The following is a 23062-nucleotide window of genomic DNA, read 5'->3' on the forward strand; positions in this document are numbered from 1 at the left end:
AGCCCAGAGTTAAAAGAAGTGAGGCGGCGAAAGAGGTTTCTGGTCTTTAAGTTGCACCGAAATGAAAGTTAGGCTTATCTTTCCAACTTCCTGCCAAAAGACACTTATTTACCCTTTTGTATCACTAATCTTTCCCCACCCAAGGGTTTTTTAATAGCTTTTCTCAAGTTTACAACGAAGCGGGGCAATTATTTACATTCAGTTAACTGTTTTTTACACTTTGAGGATGTGTAAGGCAGTTAGCGTTAGCATTAGCATGAGTGTTAGCTAGCGGCGTGTTGACAGAAGCGACAGGAGGAGAACAAAAGAGACATTTTGGTTATTTTTCCTTCATTTGGCCGATTAGCAGTGACATGTATAAGGTGTCATAAAAGCAACACGATGCCTGTGATCCTGTTTCTGATAGACACGTCCGCCTCTATGAACCAGCGCTCCCGTTTGGGCACTACCTATCTGGACATAGCTAAGGGTGCTGTTGAGACTTTCCTCAAGGTAAATAACATGGCGCAAACCTAAATAATTAGCGTTTTAAAATAAATTTTCGTGATTTTTTTTTTCTTTCATGTGTCCACGCAGCTCAGGAGTAGGGATCCGGCGAGCAGAGGAGACCGATACATGCTAGTTTCTTTCGAGGAGGCTCCTGCCGGGATAAAGGTAGTGTTTTAGTGTAATTTTCTCTTCAGAGACTCAAAAACACAACTTTCTATTCCGTTTGAGTTGTTTACTTTTTAAATTGTCAACTATTGTGCCCGCTGTGTGTGAAGCATTCCGACAAGCAGCGATATTTCTTTCAAAACATGGCCGACATTTTGTTCTAATGTGAGGAGCAAGGGGACTGCGCTGGGTGGAACGGTCGAAAATATTCCCTGCGTTGGAACTATGCAGGGTAGAACGGGTAATAATTTATAATCCTGTAATTAGGATTATAAAGGGTCCTGAGGCTGTTAGTCTGCCTGCTGACACAGAATCACAGCAAAATTGGTACTTTTTAATTTTGTTTTAGTTTTTTTGGTTTGATTTGTTTTCATATTGCTCATAATTAAAAGAGCAAAAATGTTGGCTGAGATGCATAGGGCTGATGATGTACTTTCCCTAATGTACTTTAATTCATTTGTCAGTAGACTCTATGCACGAACACAGTTTACATATTTCCTGTAGAATCTCAGCCAGCGACTTTACTTCCATATAGCGTGTTCCTATAACGAAGTGTACTAGCGGCAGAACTCTTTCATACGATTAATTTTACAACGATTAAACTATGTTGTTATTATTATTATTATTATTATTATTATTATTATTATTATTATTATTATTATAGTGTGTGTGTGTATAATATACTATAATGAGATTATATATAATGGCTTACAGTTTAAGTTAAAGTATAGACGCCGGGAAGACTGGCTACTTGTAGCTGCCCATATCAAATTCAAGGCCTTGATACTCACGTACAAGACCTTGTTTGGAACAGCACCTCCCTACTTCAACACTCTCCTGAAGGCTTACGTTCCCTCACACAATCTGCGATCGGTTAAAGACCAATGCTTAATAGTGCCTACTCAGCGTAGCTCAAGGTTCCTTTACAGAACCTTCACACTAACTGTCCCTCAGTGGTGGAATGAACTTCCAACCCCTATCTGGACCGCTGAATCTGTCACCATCTTCAAGAAACGGTTAAAGACCCACCTCTTTCATGAGCACCTAACTAACCTTTAAAATGCCAAAACCACTTGATTATTTTTATTAAAAAATAATAATAAAAAAAAAACTTACACTGGCTCTTACATCTCTACTGTGCATACTTGGATTTTCTGGAACTCAAGTGAGTTCCAGAATTTAAAAAAAAACAAAAAACTTTCGCCAACTAAAAGGAGGTCTTCCTGCGATTTTCCGCCAAAATAAAAGCCACAAAGTCTAACACATGAAAGTGAGTTATATGAAACATGCAAGTCAGAAATATATTACTATTTGTACCCCCAAATAATTTTTATTATTATTGTTAAGTATTATTCAGTGCAATATAGGGATGTCACGATACCAGAAATCTAGTAGTCGGTACCAATACCACCAAAAGCACATGATACTCAATACCACGGTGTGGTATAAAAATAAAATTTAAAAAAATTAAATAAAAAACTGTCCTGGAGGACATCCTCCTCTGGCTGATGCTGGCAAAAAAAAAGAGAGAGAGAGATATCTTGGTTATCAAACACTGTCTGACAATGACTAATAAAACAGTGGAGGCTACAAGTGCTAAGGTGCACTAACATGTCCCCCGTTATACTCTGAATGCAAGCATTAGTTTAAATTCACTGATATGGTGGCAGGCCAAAAAGATTTATTAAAAGCATGAACATTTGAATAATTATTAGTGACATTAGGCTACATTTTGCTGACAGGACACGGGCTGAATGGCGATGCATGGTGGTCCATTAGGAGGTAGTTTATAACATTGAAATGCGTTAGCGTCGTTAACAAATAACTGCCTATCACAAACATTACATGGAGCATAACATTAGCTGGTTTCACGGCCACAATGCGATGGGTCCGTCTTTCAGGTGCTTTGCCAAATTCGAGGTGTTTCCTCGCTTTGTTTGAAATGAACGATAGCATCGGTTGCAAACCAGCTTGAGAGCATCAGTTATATGTTTGTTGTCATCTGCCTCGAATGCGAAGTATTTCCATTTTTGACTCTTACCATCTATCCTCCCAACAAGTCGGGGTGGAGCTAAACTTGTCGCCATCTTCTGTAGTTTTCCCGTGTGCTTGTAGGCGTCCTTCTTCTTTACCACTTGTGGACCGACTAAAACACTTGTGCGTATTTGCTGCCCCTTTCAGTTCCAGAAGAATTGCACCTCAGCACTTCATTACCCACGGTAATCAAGTACCGTCGCGTTTTAATGTGGAATGTTGGTACCGAAGTATTGGTTCTCGTGACATCCCTAGTGCAATAGTAATATTACAAAATAGCAAAGTTTAAAAAAAATAATAATAATTTTTTCTTTAAAAAAATTTCTGTACAGTTATAGCATTGCTTGTTACATTACCCGGGCATTAAATTGCACAAAAAAACCTCAAACACTGCTGTGAGGGGGTTTCTAATACAGCTGCTGTTTAAATTTTACATCTTTTTCATTTCTGACTGCCGTAATCCTTTTTTTCCTCTCTTGGAAAGTCATGGAAAGGACATACTGGATTTGTGTTTCTTTCACTGTTGGAGCAAAGGCTAATGCAAAAATGATATTTGCCCTGGTCTCTCATATACCTTTCTAGTTGTTTACCCTGCTATAGTTAACTTAAACCGGAAATGGATGTGTATGCATGAACACAATCCATTATAGCTGATATAGCGAGTAACATGATTGACGTGATGTGCAGGTCTTACATATTTTTTTTATTTTTTATTTTTTTTTAAAGAAATGTCTTGAATATGCTATTAAAACGTATTAAATTTAAAGTGCTGATACCATGTATTAATAACCATTTTCAAACATTAAACCAACATAATTTAGTCTCTCATCTGCACAAAAACCCCCCACACATGGCATGTTTGGTGCATTCTGGTCAAATTGCTTTCTCACTGCTGTAGAGCTGCACCAGAATTTACTAGGATCGGGATTAAGACTATCTTGCTAAACCAGTGTTCACGCTAGCAATTGATAATGTAGGGAAACTATAGGGTTGGTATCAGACCTATATCGGTCTCAATAGGGATGCAGCCTGTTTCATACAATGCCAGTATCGGTCTAGATAATATACTGATGTCGTCTTAATAATCAAGCCGACCTTCTGCAAGCTTCTGTTACCAAGTTATACGAAGTTCATGACTGTTCTTGTCATAAACCGTGTCAGTAAATCAATTTTCTCATTATGGGAAGAGCTGACATTCTTACTCTACTTCTGTCTCTCTTCTCAGGCTGGATGGAAAGAGAGCCACGCCATCTTCATGACGGAACTGAGGAACCTGCAAGCTGTTGGTTTAACCACATTCGGCCAGTCTTTAAGGACCTCTTTCGATTTGCTTAACCTAAACCGTTTAATTTCCGGGATAGACAACTACGGGCAGGTACCCTATCTGCTCAGTGGGATAAATATAGATGCTCATGACCCCTTGTTTCCGCCTTTGATTTTACTGAGGTTCAAGGAATCTTTTGCAGCGATATGAGACACAGGCACTAGAACATTAAGTGTTAGCAATTGATCTCTTCTTTTATTCACGGCTACCATTGTGTAACACATTTTGTAAAGTGCATTAGTGAAGATGATAAAGTTTTGATCTGATTTGATAGTATTGGATGTCACTCTACAGAAACCATGATACAAAAATAATTTTTGAAGAATGGAGTACAGCTCCAGAGACTTGTAGAAGCTGTGCATTTGACACCGTTCGATAGTTTGCGGTGGCCCAACACCTTATGAACCCACACTATGATGTGTTTTTTTCTCTTTAAAATAGTCCGGGAAAACGACTATATACTGTAAGCTCTGTCTGTCTGCAGGGAAGAAACCCATTTTTCCTGGAGCCTGCCATCATAGTCGCCATTACAGATGGAAGCAAACTGACCAGCACTTCAGGAGTGCAGGACGAGGTATGATGTGTGATTTATTGGTTACTGTAAAGCGGCAAATTCAAATGATCGCCTTATATCATTCCTCATTCCATCATATGACGTGTGGTACGACATTTTTTCATTTCCCCATTCACAACATTACCTACCTCCAGTTAGTTCTGCATCCAGATTGAGTAGAACATTTCTAACCATGGTTTCCTCATATCCTGTCAAACACAACCTCTCATTAAATATGTTTAGAGACATTACGTAGAAAATTTTTTGGCAGGAACTAGCAGAGAGGGTTGGTGTCTCTGGAGAGTGTTTTTTTTTTAAACCTGCAGTATAAAATAAGGTACATGTGATATTGGGATATCTGAGGAGTGATTTTATTCTCTTTTAATCTCTTTACAGATGCACCATATCCGCACCAATCGGTCTAGTTTAATAGCTTCTGTTTAGTTTACATCTCTATGTCCACACCTTTCAGTTTTTATTCCCCTTCACCTAGTTGCATTTACCCTTGATGACCCCATTGCCGGGCAGCGAGTTGACGAAGGAGCCATTCCGCTGGGACCAGCGCCTTTTTTCTTTGGTGCTCCGCATTTCAGGCCATGCCCCTCTGGAGCCTGAGCCAATGGGCGGTGTCCCGGCCGACCCCTCCCCCGTCACGCCCATGTGTGAGGTGACAGGAGGTGAGTATTCTCTAATTGAGAATCTGTATTGAAGATAACATTTAGGATGGATTTCCTGCTTATGATAGCTAATGTTAGGTGCTTTGAGAAATGTAGATCTTTGTTTTTGTTTAAGTAGTAATTAGCATGATTTATTGCCGAAACTAGCACGTAACGTAAACGTTAAGTTAACGTTAGTCGTGTTTTCGTGTAGTTAACATCTGTGAGATTTAAAATTATGCACCAGAGGAGGGTTTTTAAAAAGGAAGTTTATTAAAATTCTATTAACACAAACAGTTATCACAGATGGATGCGAGTGGAGCATTTAGAGTATTTAGTGATGTTTCTTAAATTATGTTTTGTTGATGAATTAAATTAAACTGCTGAGTGATGTAGCTGGCTGACTGGCACGCATACACACATTGAACAAGAGAGGCGGGTCAATTTGCTGTCTATTTCAAGAAAGTACTGGAACTTGCTTTGTGTGTGTGTGAGAGAGAGAGAGCGTGCACAGGGTTGATTGTGTGACTGGGTACAACAATAGAAATTGTTCAGTTCTGTAGTTAAATGTTGCACGTTAGTATTAATCCTAAACAAAAAATATATAACTATAAAATGACTCCATTTTTAAAAATAACAGCAAAAATTAAGTAAAACTGTTGTAATATAGATTTTATTTTGTACTTGAATTCATTGACTAGCTTCAGTAGTTCCTTTTATTTTTGTTTTAGTAAATTTAATGAAGAAGCATATTTAATGTACAATGTTTCAGAAAAAATATTTATTATAAAATAAAAAAACATCAAAATATCAGTTCTATTAAATCATCAATACCTCATAATAATAATAATATATCATTTGTCTGTTATTTATTGAATACAGTCGATCATTCTGCCTCTTTATATTTAACCTTAATTCAAGTCCACTGATTTAAAATGGCTCCAGAGCCATCAATATAAACAAAAAGTGAGAGATTGTTATTTAAATCTAGCGTTCTTCAATTATTTATATTTAATTTTAAGTTTTATTTAAAGTCTATTAGTGGTAGTGGTTACACATTTGAATGATTTCATTGTATTTTTCTTTAAAAATACAATAGTTCTTGAACCATCTGTGTTGAATTCTTTGGGATTCAATTTATTAAAATATATTTTTAGCTAATTTAAGATACTTTTATGTATTTATACTACTTACAAATAACTGGTATATAATTGTGTGTGTAGGCCGCTCGTACAGTGTGTTTTCTCAGCGTATGCTGAACCAGTGCCTGGAGTCTCTGGTGCAGAAAATCCAGAGCGGAGTCGTGATAAACTTTGAGAAGACGGGACCCGACCCTGCTGAAGGTAAAATAAGTCATTAGTGACTCTTTATAGGCATTACAGTGTGATGAACTTCCTAAGTAATAGTAACGGCTCATTACCAACCTCATCGTTGGTTATTTTTCCACAATAGCATGCCTGTAGTGATTTATTCTTAAGCTCTATAATTATCATAATTCCTTCTCATACTAATGCATGGTTACATTCCGTACATTTTTATATATTTTTCAGGAGCTGTTGAAATCCATTCTCAATTACAACTGTGGTCTAGAATGAAGGTTTAAATCTTTTTAAAATCCTTTTCAGATGGTCCTTCAGAAGCCAAATCTGGCCCCCAGCAGTGGCACAGCTGCCATAAGCTCATTTATGTGCGGCCTAATCCTAAAACGGGGGTTCCTGTTGGCCACTGGCCCATTCCTGAGTCCTTCTGGCCTGATCAGAACTCCCCCACTCTGGTGAGATACACACACACACACACATATATATATATATATATATACATATTCACTCACATGGGGAAATGGTTACCTTACAAAAATACCATTTTTTTTCAATTCAGATCAAATACAAATATGTAAAGTATAAAAGGGTTTAACAATGCATCGCACTGCAAAAATCAGATGTGCATCGTGGAATTCACATCGTGGTAATCAGCATTCTATTCATTATGAATGAATGAGTCTTTATTAATCACATATACAATACATTACTGCACAGTGAAATTCTTTTCTTCGCATATCCCAGCATGTCAGGAAGCTGGGGTCCGAGCAGAGGGTCAGCAGGTTAAGGGCCCAAGGGCCCAACAGTGGCTGCTTAGCAGTGCTGGGACTTGAACCCCCGACCTTCCGATCAGTAACCCAGAGCCTTAACCATCAAGCCACCACTGCTCCTAATTATGCATCTATAGAGTTCAAATATGTAGAGATCGACTGTAAATCTGTTTTACCGATATTTTCCCAGAAATTTAAGCATTTTTCCATAATTGATTAAAAGTATTGCAATATCGGAAAAAAACGATAAATGGTGTCATCTTGTGGGCATATTTAGAATTGTGCGCAGGAGCGCTATTGCAGCACTAAATCTGTGGGGAGACGAGTCCTGTTGACTCGTAAAGTATACTTGCTTTGCGTTAATTAATAAACTTTATTTAACATAAGAGCCATTAATACACAAATTATGTGTTGCATAAATGCTTGGTATGCTGTTTAAGCAGCTTGGTGCTAAGAAATAGAGACAAACTCACTGAGTCACATAATCTATGTACCTCATTGAAGCTTTTATTTTTATTTTATTGTTTGCACGCTTTCAGAGCCCTCTGTTTATTGGTGTATAAATGAGAGTTTTGTTCTGTATACAAGGAGGATGTGAAATTGACAAAATTGTTATAAATAAAACTTTTGTTCAGTGGTGTTATCAATGTGTCAAAAACAGTATCAAAGTAAAACAATAAATAAATATTGGTTCTGCATATTGGTTATTGGCACATAAACATTCAAAGTATCGGTTATAAAAAAAAAATAATCAGTATCTTTAAACGACACCAGTCCCGCACTTCTGCAATCTGCAGTTCTCAAGAAATAGGTCATGGAAACCAGGCATTTTAGTCAAATTTTGAGCTCTATTTCAGGTTTAAATAATGCTCCTACAGAGTTACAATTGATCATTTTTCCTTGGTATTTATTTATTTTTACGAAATGTACCATGACACAACAAATGGCCATTGCTGGTTGGTGCAAAAGCGAAGCGAAAAACTTATCATCTGATTCGGTTTATCATCACCAAGGTCAAGAGGTGAATAAAATCAAATAAAATGTAATCAAATCTCCAAAATGCACATAAACGTACGCACTCAATTGAGGTGGTAAATGTTTTTGTTTTTTTGTTTTTTTTGTTGTTGTTTTTTTATAGAAGAAAACGTGCATAAACTGCGATGGAAACATCACTCATGTGGTGACTGTGTGAAAGAAAATTTTTCATGTCAACCCATGTTTTTTATGACCAGGAACAATGTACTGTCACTTTAATTCAGCATGAGCAGTGCAGCAGAAATAGACTCGGTGCCGAAACGATCATGCAGGGTGAATCCTTTAACCTATTAACATGGGCGGCAAAAAAAAAAAGTGGTACTTCTCCTGCTTCAGCGTGAAACAGGTCTTAGTGTGTGTCTATGATCGATGATGTGCTGCAGTGGTTGAGCTGCATTACTGGTCATGGCTCTGGAGGCGCTCTTTCACTATTTAGTCATCGTTTGGTTATTTTCAAAGCTCACTGTGAGTGTTTCCTTTTATGCATATGTAAATCAGCTGTGTTCTTAACAGGCTTGGCAGTTGGCATTTGTCAAAATGTGCGTTAATTCCCATGTGAAGAAAATCTGGTAAGAAGTTTTGGTTAGGTTTGGCCTGCAAGAACATTTACACCCAACTTTACTAAAAGTTTGATAAATGAGAAATATTAAAAAAGCTATTGCTGTTTTAATGCATGCACTAGTTCAAGTTTGAGAGGCACACCCGAGGACATCTACATCCTACATCACTCTACAGGGAGTGCACAACTCACTCATATCTCTCCAGACCTTGATTTGCAACAGTTAGTGGTTTTTGCGCACTAAATGTTTCACTGGTCATTACAGTGCTAATGTGCTCAATCTTTATACTGCCTTTTAAAATGGAGTCTTCTCAGATTCTATGGTTATGTCTCATTGTGTGTCGGGGGTGTGTGTGTGTGTGTGTGTGTTTTGTTTCCACAGCCACCACGAATGGCCCATCCACAGGTGCGTTTTTCCTGCTTGGAGGCAGAGCCTATGGTCGTAGATAAGGTCCCTTTCGATAAGTATGAGCTGGAGCCGTCTCCTTTAACACAGTACATTCTGGAGAGGAAGTCACCACACACCTGCTGGCAGGTAACATACATGTGCACAAACACACCCTCGCATGTGTTTCAAATGGTACCCTACTCCCTGTTCCCTTTGTTGGGGACTTAACATTTTACACCGTCAATGTGGATGCCTCCCAAATCGCACCCACCATCTTCACTATTCAGGTCACATAAACATTCTTAGGTTATGAACACACGACATAGTAAATAGGGTGTGTTTGTGTACGTTTTGTTCCTTTAATCGTTGTGTTCAGGTTTACGTAGGTAACAGCGCTAAGTATGGCGAACTCGGGCAGCCGTTCGGCTACTTGAAGGCGAGTACAGCTCTCAGCTGTGTCAACCTCTTCATCATGCCCTACAACTACCCTGTGGTGCTGCCCCTACTCGGTAAGTGCCTTTACACACACAATGTGCCCCTTGTGCACCCTTTAAAGAATTAGTACCATAACATAAAGAAATGTCACCATGGCAATATGCTTTTCCATACCGTGCAAGTCATGTATCGTTTTGTCTGCCTCTAGATGACTTGATTCGAGTGCACAAATTCAAGCCTACTCCAAAATGGCGTCAGGCCTTCGAGAGCTACCTGAAGACCATGCCACCATACTACATCACGGTGAGCACCACACACACGTACACGAGCACATACACGCGCACCACTTGTGTGTAAACTTGATTTAGCTGCTTGCAGCCCCTGAGGAAGGCGCTGAGGATGATGGGAGCACCGACTCTGCTGGCTGAAAGCATGGAGTACGGCCTGAGCTACAGTGTTGCTTCATACTTGAAGAAACTCAGCCAGCAGGTAGTTCCTCAAAATTTTAAGCTCTCTGAATCCAAATCCAAGACATTTTGTAGTTGTTTTACTTCATTAAGACAAAGTGTGTGTGTGTTCCAGGCGAAGGTGGAGGCAGACCGTGTTTGTGCATTTGTTGGTAAGAAGGCGGGGCCTGATGTGGGTATCAAGCTCCGCCTCCGAGGCTCCGCTCTCTCGTTAGCTCACAGAAAGGACTTTGCACAGCTGCTGCAAAGCATCATGGGAGATGGCCCGCTTGACATTAACCCCAAAGAGTTCTCAGGGTTCCAGCTGGCTGTGCTGAACAAGGTATCGCACATACACTCGGATACACACACACACACACACACACAATTGATCAATTATTAATTAATTCAACTCAGTATAGCAGTTTTTTCAAATTATTTCTTTGTGTGTGTGTGTAGGCCCTGAAGCCACAGAGTCTGCGGAACCCATATGACATACCCAGGATTCAGCTGCTGGACCAGCTGAGTCGCATGAGGAGAAATCTTCTGAACACCAGCATGTGTGTGCTGAAGGGCCAAGACCAAGGTGACACTGTTCTGTTTGTTTGTTTAAAAAAAAAAAGAAAGAAAATAAAAAGTTATGACTTCCTCTATATATTTACATCCAGTTATTCTTTACACGTTTGTCTGTTTCTCTTCTAGATCAGCTCCACAGCGTGCCCATAGCACAAATGGGCAACTATCAGGACTTCCTGAAACTTGTCCCCGCCCCCTTGAGAGAGGTGGACCCGGACCAGCCGAGGCGACTGCACACCTTTGGCAACCCCTTCAAACTGGACAAGAAGGTACTATGATGACAGTTTATGCTGATTACTTTTGGGTGGCTCAATGAATTAATCTGTCTTCTTTCTGTCTCACTGAATAATATAAACATGATGAATAATGATATTTCTGTTCTGTCGCTGACAGGCGATGATGGTGGATGAAGCAGACGAGTTTGTGACTGGGACTCAGGGGAAAGGCAAGCGACCCATCGATACCAGCACACCTACTGGTGCTCCAAAACGGAGGAGGTGCATGTCGCCTTTACTGCGCCTGGGACGTGCATACACCCCGCCCAATAAGACACCACCCAGAGGTGACACACACACACACACGTCCTTTAGCGTCATGTTCCAAATCATTTTAATTTCAGTACAAATTCATGTGTATATTCGTAACCTTTTCATAATCAATTTTAGCTCTGGATGCTAATCATGTGAGCCACCTCGAATTGGAGCAAGCCCCAGTGCTCAACCACATGGGCCATCTCGATTTGGAACAGGTCCCTGATTCCAACCACATAGGCCATGTCGAATTGGAGCGTGCCCCAGACTCCAATCACATGGGCTGTCTCGATTTGGAACGGACCCAGGAACTGCCATCCTTGCCCCCCTCTAACCTCCACGGAAATCACCTGGCGGAGGAAGAGGAGGCCAAGCGGGAGAACGGTGGAGACGATCCAGAGGAAGAGGAGCTGAAGAGGAGGAGGATTGAGGAAGGGCGCGAGCTGAACACAGAACTCCGCGTCCTCATCACCAGGGAGATCAGGAAGCCAGGCCGACGTAGGTGCACTTGCTGGGCTCATGTTCAACAAAATGTGGAACACAAAGCAAGATCTAGTTCTTAGAAGCCCCAAGATCAGTCTTCCTTAAACAAAACTGATGTGTGAAGTATAGATACGTGATGACGTTGCATTTTTTACATCACGTTAATTGGCTAACAATTTCACAGTTTGTGATATTATGTGATAGATTTACACACGTGTTTATTTACATTTTCTACAGTAGCTGCTTCTCAACTATAGTGAGGTCTTATGTCTGATCAGAAATCCTAACTAGCAGACAACATACAGCGTAGCATAATTAGCTCTAAATGTTGCACACTCGAGGCAAGATGCTACAGGTCAATGAGGTCTTTTTTTAAGACAGTAGATGAGACAATCGGTCTTTGTCGGTTAATATCTGATAAGGTTTTATTTTTTTTGTATGTTCAAAAGTGATGTTTATGCAAATGAGGCTTCATCTAGTTAAATTAAAGATGCATAAATTTGCATGCATATTAAACCCAAAGATCTAGTCTTGGGATGTTGTTAGAATTAAAATGTTAATTTCATCGTGACGCTCAAAAAAAAAAAAAAACTTTTACAGTCAGTGGGGAACAAAAATACAGTTATATAACATATATATATATATATATATATATATATATATATATATATATATATATATATATATATATATATATATATATATATATATAACATATATAACAGTTATATAAATATTTTTATGCCAATAATCAGTATTTTGGTCATTCCTGCTGTTTATATAAAACCCATTTTATTTTTGAAATGTATTTACTGGAATAAAATAGACATTTCAATATGAAGTATGCTTATTCTTTATATCTGCTCAATATAAAGTATCCTCCCATCAGGTGGTGTAACATTCACTTCTATATGTAGTACACTTAAAGTTTATATTTTTATGTGAAGTGTACTCATCAAAGTCCTAAAGGACATTTTCTTGATTTTCTCTCTCTTTTTCCTCTTGCAGGTTATGAGAGAATCTTCTACCTCCTGAAGCAGATCAAGGGCAGTCTGGAAACGAGACTCATCTTTCTACAGAACATCATTAAAGAGGCAGCGAGGTACACAGCACTCTGTCTAGGAAACGTCTATTAATCATTTTAATGAATAAACATTAATCTGTTAATCAAAAAAGTGATCAATTCGGTTTATAAGTGTAAACAGGAATGATAGAATTTCCTGTTTAATCCCTGTTAGATCTAGTTGTACACAAGAGCTAGCGCTTTCTTCTGTGTGTTTATTTTCAGATTTAAAAAGCGAGTGCTCATAGAGCAGCTAGAGAACTTCCTGGAAGAGATCCATTTACGTGCAAACAGCATGAACCATCTGGACGACTTCTAATCGCAGGCAATCACACGGAGAGCACTTCGGCGTAATCACACCTCAGGGCAAAGGGGAAAGGTAGAATATAACCCCCCCACAGCTTTCTTCATCCTCCACCTCATTTCCCCTTCCTGTGCTTCTCTTATCTCTTTATCTCTCCTGCTTTATGCCAAAGATGAATGGATTTGTCAAGTGCATTGTCTAGTTAAAAAAAATTCCCAATCCTTATTGCAGATGAAGTTGAATCCTAAGTTCGACTTGGGGGGGGGGGGGGGGGGGGACTAAAACCTTTGTCTATCAGGACAATCTGTGCCATCATGAGAATTGGCTCTAAATTGGACATCTCAAGCAATCATTCATTTTAACAACCAGTGGTCAGAGTCTTCACAATTTAATAATGTTTATTAAAAATGAAATTCTTCTGTAAGGATTTCTTCAAGAACATTATTAGAATTACTTTAACAACAGTTTAGCAAGACAACACAATAACAAACAAGGTTGTCATTCCCTTAAAGAAAATGTCTTTTGTCCATGGAATGCTGGGAATGTCTCCTTTCTCCCATCAAGTTTTTTTTTTTTTTTTCCTCTTTGTTTTGGATCCGTCCTTCATAGTAACTCCTCTCTTATTTTCACACCACCATCACACCCTGCTGATCTCATCTTGACTCCTCATAGGGACCAAGCACTCCAAGCTCTGCTTATTTTGTGCAAGTTGTACAAATGTAAATATGGAAATTTAAAGTATTATTTAAAGGACATTTCTCATGAAAGCCTACTTTTTTTTTTGTACATGGATGAATAAAATTTCTATTTTATACTGTCAATAAGTATTCGAAATAAACATTTTTGCTGTAAACAGAGTTTGTTTTAGTTTGTGTATAGTAAGAGGTGGACTGAAAATGAAAAGAATTTCAGTCAGGAAAAGAGAATGCCTGTTTCTAATAAATGCGTGACTTCAAATGTTCTGGTGCAAAAAAAGGGTTTATTTACAAATATGTACAAATCCCTCTTATTGGTCCCCATATGACCTTTCACCCCAACCACCCATGAGGGAGAAGAGAGATCAGGTTTGTGTGCTACTGGGTATTGTGTGCATGTTGAGGACAGTGTGTGTCGTATTTATTCTACTCCTTTGCTGGATTCATTACTCTGCCTATAAACAGCACCGAACCTGAAGGAAAGGAAGAAAATAGAAATAGATTGGTGTTTGTTTTATTAATTACAGATAATAAAATCAAAATGAATGTCTTATGGGACAGTGGAGGATAAAAACAAATGACCTACAGCTACCTACATTTCCTGATATTTACATCTTGTGAATCCTGAGTTACTATCCTAAGAGCAGTTGGAGTAAACACTTAACATATTTACGTCTTATAGGTTTACCTAATAGGTACACATCATGCTCTTAAAACCTTAATTTATATATTTGCTGATTATTAATAATAATAATAATAATAATAATAATAAATTGCAAATCAGGTTTATTGTCAAAATTTACAGACTTTCCACTGTTTGCAATGAATAAATCAAGCAAAAGCAATTGAAATAGTTCGACACAAGAAATAGTTCAACACAACAAATACTTCAAGTGGTTTCCCCAAATTCAATTGAAAATGCAACTTATAATAATTTCTCCAGTTTCAAAATTATTCAGCCCCCTGAATTCAATCCTTCACAACAGAACAAATATGCAAAACAGGTGCTGTCTCAAGCACACCTGATACAACTAATCAAGGGCTTCATTAGTTGCACCAGGTGTGCTTGAGCTGGAACACATGAAATACCTGGCTGGGGTAGAAAATACATGAACTACCTGGACGGGGCAGAAAAAAACTGATTTCTGAGAAGGCAGGTTGTGAAAAACCCTCAAGTGACTGCAAAAGATCTGCAGCAAGACTTGGTGGCAACAGGCATTGAGGTTTCAGTGAGCACAGTAAGGTGTGTACTAAACGCAGAAGGTTTCCATGCCAGAAATCCAAGACGTACACCACTACTGACCCAAAAGCACAAGAAAAATCATTTTTGGATTCTGTTGTGTGGAGTGGTGAAACAAAACTGGAACTTTTTGGCTTGATAGATCAGCAGTATGTCTGGAGGAAGAAGAATGAAGAAAGAACACACTGTCCATAGTCACACATAGTGGTGGCTCGGTGATGCTCTGGGGCTGCTTTACATTCTCTGGCTCCAGAAACCTGCAGCGTGTGGAAGGCAAGATGGATTCACTGAAGTATCAGGAAATCCTAGGAGAAAACATCATGCTATCTCTGAGGAAGCTGAAACTTGGGCTACATTGGACCTTCCAACAGGACAATTATCCCAAGTGTACCTCAAATTCCACCAAGGCTTGGAAGATTCTACAGGGCCATCACAGCACCTGACTTGAACCCCATAGAAAATCTCTGGTGGAATTTGAAGAAGGCGATTGCAGCACGCAAACACAAGAGGCCATTGCTCATGAAGAATGGGCTAAGATTCCTCAGGAATGCTGCCAGAAGCTATGCATCTCATTTGCAGCAGGTCATAACAGCAAAAAGGTGCTCTACTAAATACTAAAGATGCTTGCCATGAAGGGGTTGAATAATTTTGAAACTGGAGAAGTCATTATAAGTTGTATTTTCAGTTGAATTTGGGGAAACCACTAGAAGAATTCATTGTGTTGTTCAATTCAACTATTTCAATTGGTTTTGTTTGATTTGTTCATTGCAGCTGAAAGACTGTAAATTTTGACAATAAACCTGATTTGCAATGGGGGTTGAATAATTTTGATTGCAACTGTATTATAACAAAAATAATATTTAAAAAAAAATACAATTCCAACAATAATAATAATGTTTGACATATAGTAAATGTTTAGCACTAGATAATGTTAAGACAAACGTCAGGCATTCAGAGATGATGCAGGTGCTCAAGCATTAAAAGGAATTTGCCTTTACCTCCGTTTACACACCGTAGGATGAAGAGGAATGGGCGGTCCACTTTGAACACAGACGCCCTGGATCTTTTCAACAGCACCATGGCTACAAAGGACAACAAGATGATCGAGTTCATAAAAACCTGCTTTATTTAACTGCACTGGCTCAAACCTTTCTCATCTAAAAGCTTGGCATGTACAAAACAGATTCTTGTGGGGATTCATATATTTTAATTCACAAGTCTGCTTCGGTGTGTACTCATTCCGTTAATGCTCGTACTTATCAAATAGAAGGGAAAAGCTGTTCTGGGATTAACACAGTTAATAATAACCATTATAGGATGTTTTACATTAATAAATGGTTATTTCAGGGCATGCTTGATTAAGATGGTGTATATTTGAGAACCATTAACCAAACTGTGACCTTGTCCTTTTTGGACCACTTCCAAAATTTAGTCAGTTCATCTCAAGTATAATGTTACAATGATGATTCCATATATTTAATACAAACATTCAACCATTCATTTTTGAGACATAGACCAAAATTTCAGACAGACAACTTGAAAACATTGCATTGTTTGCATAAGACTGAGTAATATGTTGCATAATTGTCATGTCAGGTATTTCCCCTCGCTCTGAGCACCAGAGCGAGCAGCGTGCTCAACAGCCCGTGGCGCGATAGCGTGCGCTTCCAGGTTTCCAGTAACATTGACCTTGTTTATGTTCTACACATGTTTTGTTATCGCTTATGTCTTGTCTCCGCCTCTGTTACATTAGTGGATGTGTCCTTCATGTGTCATTATTATTCACAGCTGTTTATGCTTTACCTTTGATTTTATTAAGTATTTAAACCCCTCGTGTCTTTTTCGGGTGCAAAGTATTGAATAGTGCTTCTACCTTACCAAGCCCTATGATCCGTGTTTCTTTGTTTCATGGTTTTTGTACTTGGTTATAGCCTTGCATTTCACGATTCTTTTCCTAGCCCAGTTTATGCCTGTTTGCCGATCACCTGACTCCTTGCTTGTTTTTGACCACGGTTTTGCTTTACGATTTGGATTTGTCTGCCCAATTCTTCAATAAGCTCTTAAGTACACTTGCATCTGTCTCCTTAAATAATTACATGGCAGAATACTTCAACAACATGGATGCAGCAGGGAAGCAGAGGAGACATCACACCAGGGAGCCCAACAAAACTTTGCCTACATTTGACTCGATCCAGTTCCCCTGGTGGACTGCGATAGACCTCCTTGACCTGTATGATAGTTTCTTCAGTTATTCCGAATATTTCTTCACGGACTGCCAGGTATATTTTTTGAGCATGGCGAGCCTCAAGCCCAACAAGAAGCAGTGGCTTGGGTTCATTTTGTCCCGGTTCTTTGGCCCAGCCCACCAGTCGGTGGAGCATCTGGCCAGTACAGAATCCAGTGGGCTTAATAATATAACTCAGTTTGTGGGACTATTTGTAAAGGAGTTTGGGAGTCCAGAGTACACCGCTAACCTGGATGATCTTTTGGGTGGTACCATCCATATGAGTGAAGCTGTTCTGCCGTTCACCACCTATTATGGGTAGGCCAACAAGGCAGCTTCCACAGCCCAGGTCCGGCCCCAGGCCGACCGGGCAGCTTCCACATCCCAGCTCCGGCCCCCACAGCCCAGCTCCAGCCCCAGGCTGACCGGGCAGCTTCCACAGCCCAGTTGTGGCCCCAGGCCGGCAAGGCGGCCTCCACAGCCCAGCTCCGGCCCCAGACCGACAGGGTGGCTTCCACAACTCCAGAGCTCCAGAAACCCACGACGCTGTCTCCCCTGCAGAGCTTCAGCCAGAGGTCAACGTGGCAACCTCATATCCACAGGTTCAGCCTGAGACCCACAAGGCCGTCTCCCCTGCAGAGCTCTAGCCGGAGGTCAACGTGGTGTCCTCGTCTCCAGAGCTTCAGCCCCAGACCCACGAGGTGGGTCTTTTGTTGAATTCATTTGTAACACTCTGTGCTTACCTGTGGCTGCCGCTGCTGCAGTTCCATTCTCCGTCACGTCTATCATAGCTTTATGGACGGCCTCTGAAACATAGAAGCCCTCTGTATCTGCAAGAGAGAAAACTTTTCAGAACACGTACAAGTTTCTGTTCATGTAACATTTGTTCACTCGCAAGGGAAATGATAGGGTATTTTTTAAATGTCCATGATAATGTGATTAGGGATGCATCAGTACCATACATGTTTTTTTTTTTTAATTTTTTTTATTTTTTTATACTTGTCAGAACCAATACTGATACCAAGTTGAGTAACCTGCTTACATTCTGTTTTTATGTTTAAGATGTTATGGCTTTTAAACAGTATCTTTTGCAGAGGAGAATCAATGGGCATGGTTTTTCAAATAAGTACAAGCACCAGTGGCTCAGTGCTCATTGAACAGAAGTGCTCCCACGTGCAAGAGTTTCTCTGCACACTTACTTCCACGCTCCCAAATACCTTTGTGCATGTGCAGTTGACGGCACCTTGGGCTCATTTTCAATGCTTTCAGCTCTGTGCGCTCAGGTCAGCTACCCTTGGCCTCTCTATTAAACATACTAGTTACACACCATAATGATGTTTTATCAGGTTACTTGTATTGTAGGAAGATGCTGCAGTTTTGCTGTCATTTAATTTTGTCTGTTCATTAGCGTGTACACTAAGATTACATCACAAATTGATATTGGTGTCTGAGAATTTTTATGAGTAAATGAGCATGGGATCAGGCTGATATCAGTATAGAAGAATCCTTAACTGTGGTATATTGGTTTGCCAATTGGCACATACCTCAAAATCCCATGCTTTTTCCCCAAAGATACTTCATTTGCATATATTTTACAATAAAATATAAAAATGATCTATTCATGGGCCACTTTATTTGCAACAGTTTATTTGAACAGTAAATTGTGTAAAGAAATGTGTACTAGCAGCACTAGGCTTAACCAAGAAAGAGTCGCTGTACTGACTCTTGAAGTAGTTATTTAACGTAATTCTTGTAATACAATAATAATTTGTTTATTTGTTTATAGTGGTATTCTTAAATACCAGACGGGTAGTCTTCTGACTCTTGAAGTAGTTATTTAACTTGTTTTATTTCATTGGTTGAAATGTGTCATGTGACTTAGGTTAGAGGTCATGGCCGTCATTTTAGGAGTATTTTATGGAAGCTATCTTTCGAGGTGCATACTACTTGCAGCAGGGGCAGAATAGTGAAAAGACGTAACCTCTTCAATCGAGCTACAGAGTCGCCTTTACATGAAGTCTCTCCTCTTATCTTATTCGTCCTTGTCATTACGGTCCTCGACTGAGAGGTACGATTCATGCATTACACGCCATGGAGGGTGACGGAAAATCAGGGACTGAGAAAACATTGGAAACTAGATCTGTTGTCACATGCTCAACAACAATGTCTGAAAGGTCTAGTAGGACATCAGCTGTCATGGCTGCAGCAAAGGCACGAGCTAGAGCTGAGGCAGAGCGTACACCTGCATATTACCTCAAGAAAGAAACTGAGATGAAAGTAGAGAAAGTGCATATGGAAGGCAGTCTTACAGCACTAGAACATGAAAAAGAGGCTGCTGCCGCTATGGCTGAGGCAAGAATATTGGAGGAGGCTATAGAGAGCATGGAGGAAGGCAGTTACCACTTGATTAGCCGTATCACTCCTCCTGCAGACCCTGTGCAGCACACTAGCGATTATGCGGAGCAGCACTCAAATCACTCCATATTTGATCCCCCTGTGGAAACAAGTTTAGCTACACCACATGTTGACTCTGTGAGACCTTATGAGAGCGAAAACAAGCAGTCAACGGAAAGCTCTCCAAAGAGTGTGCCACCTGATTGTGTTAGACAAGCCAATGATATGGTCTCATAGCCTAAAGCTGTTGTAATCGACAAACCTCAGTCTACCACATACAACCCAGTTAATTACTGGCCCCTTGCACAGACATACAATGCCCAAACCCCTGCTCAACCACCTTTTCATGGAGAAGCTGAAATGAGCGATTTAGCAAGGTTTCTTGCCCGTAGTGAAATTATTAACTCTGGGCTCACAAAATTCGACGACCACCCGGAAAACTACTGGGCATGGAAGTCTTCCTTCTTATATGCCACCAGTGGGTTGAAACTCACTTCCAGCAAACAGTTGGACTTACTATTTAAGTGGCTTGGCAGTCAGTCATCAGAATATGCAAGACGCATCAGGTCAGTGAATATCAAGTATCCTGAGGTTAGGCTTAAAATGGCTTGGGATCGTCTAGAAGAGATGTATGGGTCCCCTGAGGTGGTGGAGAATGCACTTTTTGACAAAATTGAGCAATTTTCAAAAATTAATAAACAAGATCCTCTGAAATTACAAGCGCTCGGAGATCTGCTATGCGAGATACAGTCTGCTAAAGCTGAAGGCTGCTTAGCAGGACTTTCTTACCTGGACACTTCCAGAGGAGTCAATCCAATTGTGGAGAAGTTGCCTTATCACCTACAAGAAAAATGGATCTATCAGGGTTCTGAGTACAAAAGGAAGTATAACGTTACCTTCCCACCATTCTCCATTTTTACTGACTTTGTCTGTAGGGAAGCACGGGCTCAAAATGGTCCAAGCTTTAGTATTGGCACATTCAGCACAACCCAGATCAAGACAGAGCTGTTGGTTAAAAGGCCAATGCAAAGAAGAGTTGCAGTGTCTACTCACAAGACAGGTGTGGCAACAACAATTTGATTTCTTCCTACAAGAAGTTCCTTTAACGAGCCTACTGATGTAGAAAAGGAGTGTCCCATACACAAAAATAAACCTCATCCTCTGAGATGTTGCCGTGGGTTCAGAGCGAAGACTCTAGAAGAAAGGCACATATTGCTTAAAGAAAATGGTGTGTGCTATAGGTGCTGTGCTTCAACTAATCACTTGGTGAAGAACTGCAAGGCAGTAATCAAGTGCAGTGAATGTAAGGGTGACAAGCATATATCTGCACTTCATCCTGGTCCTCCTCCTTGGGCCATCAAATACCTCTCATCAGAGCATAGCGGGGAGAACGATAAAAGCCTTCCTGCAAATTTTACTTCACAATGCACTGAGATTTGTGGAGACAGTCCAATACCCAAATCATGCTCTAAGATAGGGGTGTCAAACTCATTTTAGTTCAGGGGCCACATACAGCCTAATTAGATGTCAAGTGGGCCGGGCCAGTAAATTCATAACATAATTACCTATAAATAACAATGAGTCCATGTTTTTCTCTTTGTTTTTGTGCAAAGAAGTACAAGTACATTAGGAAAATCTTCATATTTAATGAAATATCGTTTTACAAAACATATCATGAACAACCTCAGATTTTTTAAGACAAACGTGCAATTTGCTTCTGATTATCATTTACATGTGCGCATTACAACTGGTCACAGTGTTTGAACAAATGCAAAAAACTTTAATTCACAGGTATTTGGAACTGAAAAATATAGTATTGCACTTTAAAATTTATGGCATTGCATGAACAATAGGATTCCGCCAAACCAAACTCTCTTGTAGTGAAGCTGTTGGCTAACATTAAATTGCACATTTTTTAACTATTACTACAGCAAGGATTCATTTTCACAGAACTGTATTCTTTAAGTGCAATCAGTGTCTGAAGCAGCATTTTAAAGGAGTTAGTCATGTCTAGTCTACTTTGTTTTTGGTCCTGAAACTTGGCATCTTTTGTCTGCACAAGTGCATCATTATCAGGCATCATGTCCTGAGTAGCAGCCAATCTCAGAATGTCATTTAAGTGTTCCTGTGTGAGCCTTGAGCACAATTTTGTTTTTTTGATGTTCATTACTGAGAAAACTTGTTCACAAAGGTAGGTTGTCCCAAGAATGCACAAATTTTTTTGCGGCCAGGGCTGTTCATTTGGGATACCCTGCCAAGAGATAATGATAAAATGAGTCTAAGCTCACTGAGGCACATTTGTCCGAGTAGAAAATAGGGTAGGCTACACCGTAATAACCCCCCCCCCCCCCCCCCCCCCCCCCAAACGGGCCGGTTTTGGCCCCTGGGCCGTACGTCTGACACCCCTGCTCTAAGATATGCCTGATAGGGGTGTATCCTGAGGGTCATCCGGAGAGTATGGTGAAGATGTACACTGTGCTTGACGAGCAAAGTAACAGGTCTTTAGTTAAATCTGAGTTTTTATTTATTTATTCAAAGTAAAAGGAACAGAGCATCCATACACTCTTCAAACCTGTGCTGGGGTGACAGAAACGTCTGGAAGAAGAGCCACTGGGTTTCAAGCTGTATCTATGGATGGAAAAATACATGTCACTCCTAACACTTATTGAGTGTAATTACATGCCTGATGACCATTCTGAGATCCAATCCTCCACCATTGCACACCAGTTCCCTCACCTGAAATCCATTGCTCATGAAATACCAGAGATTGATCCATATGCTCAAATATTGCTCCTCTTGGGGAGAGACATCATCCAGGTCCACAAAGTGAGAAAACAGCTTAATGGATTGAACAAGGCACCATATGCCCAAAGACTTGACTTTGGCTGGGTGATAGTTGGAAATATCTGCTTGGGGTCAGCACATAGACCTAGCACAGTTGATGTGTTTTGCACAAGCACGCTTCTCAATGGGCGTCCAAGTTTATGTGATCCATGTCCTAATCAGATACAGGTGAAAGAGAAGCTAAACAGCAAGGATCATGCCATTTCTTCCCATGGCTGTCACCTCTCTCCATCCACCTGCCCGGAGGACTTGCTGGGTAACACTATCTTTGAACGGACACGAGATGATGAAAAGGTGGCCCCGTCCATTGAAGATCGAGCGTTCCTGAAACTGATGGACAAGGAAATGTTCATTGATAGCTTTAACAGTTGGGTGGCACCTCTTCCTTTCCGAACTTCACACCAATGGCTACCTAACAATAGAGACCAGAGTGCAAAACGTCTCCTGTTACTCCATCAGACACTAAAGAAGAAGCCGCAAATGCAAGAACATTTCATCACATTCATACAAAGGATTTTCGACGCTGGTCATGCAGA

General features: G+C 40.1%; 2 protein-coding genes across 4 annotated transcripts in view; one reads left to right on the forward strand and one right to left on the reverse strand.

The window, feature by feature from the left end:
• On the forward strand, positions 1-13403 carry ints6 (integrator complex subunit 6). 2 transcript variants are annotated; one of them, XM_017479408.3, is made up of 18 exons: positions 6-492; positions 577-654; positions 3914-4063; positions 4497-4586; positions 5059-5242; positions 6445-6564; positions 6847-6995; positions 9287-9439; positions 9669-9801; positions 9936-10030; positions 10106-10216; positions 10310-10516; positions 10633-10759; positions 10876-11018; positions 11143-11311; positions 11415-11777; positions 12771-12864; positions 13051-13403. In XM_017479408.3, the coding sequence occupies exons 1-18, from the start codon at positions 382-384 to the stop codon at positions 13142-13144; spliced, it is 2571 nt and encodes an 856-aa protein (XP_017334897.1). In that variant the 5' UTR covers positions 6-381; the 3' UTR covers positions 13145-13403. The 2 variants fall into 2 exon arrangements, 1 of the variants encoding a protein (XP_017334897.1); XR_008396538.1 differs by lacking the exons at positions 10633-10759; positions 10876-11018; positions 11143-11311; ... (1 more) ...; positions 12771-12864; positions 13051-13403 and having other exon boundaries at positions 1-492; positions 10096-10216; positions 10310-10447.
• Positions 13404-14111: 708 nt separating this feature from the next.
• The window catches only part of serpine3 (serpin peptidase inhibitor, clade E (nexin, plasminogen activator inhibitor type 1), member 3), a 29131-nt gene continuing 20180 nt past the window's right edge, over positions 14112-23062 (reverse strand). For both annotated transcript variants that reach the window (XM_017479423.3, XM_053680856.1), the window contains 3 exons: positions 18032-18118; positions 16063-16146; positions 14112-14297 (listed from right to left, as the gene is read on the reverse strand). In XM_017479423.3, coding sequence (XP_017334912.1) covers positions 14251-14297; positions 16063-16146; positions 18032-18118 — 218 coding nt within the window. In that variant the 3' untranslated portion in view covers positions 14112-14250. The remainder of the gene's footprint in view (positions 14298-16062; positions 16147-18031; positions 18119-23062) is intronic.

The sequence above is a fragment of the Ictalurus punctatus genome, chromosome 6 (assembly GCF_001660625.3).
Source record: "Ictalurus punctatus breed USDA103 chromosome 6, Coco_2.0, whole genome shotgun sequence".
Classification (NCBI taxonomy): Eukaryota; Metazoa; Chordata; class Actinopteri; order Siluriformes; family Ictaluridae; genus Ictalurus; species Ictalurus punctatus.

Excerpts from the sequence above, each read along its gene's own strand:
- ints6 (XM_017479408.3), top strand. The coding sequence starts at position 382 with ATGCCTGTGATCCTGTTTCTGATAGACACGTCCGCCTCTATGAACCAG. Across the intron at positions 6,996-9,286 it reads ATCAGAACTCCCCCACTCTG|CCACCACGAATGGCCCATCC; the intron begins GTGAGATACACA and ends TTGTTTCCACAG. Across the intron at positions 12,865-13,050 it reads ATCATTAAAGAGGCAGCGAG|ATTTAAAAAGCGAGTGCTCA; the intron begins GTACACAGCACT and ends GTTTATTTTCAG.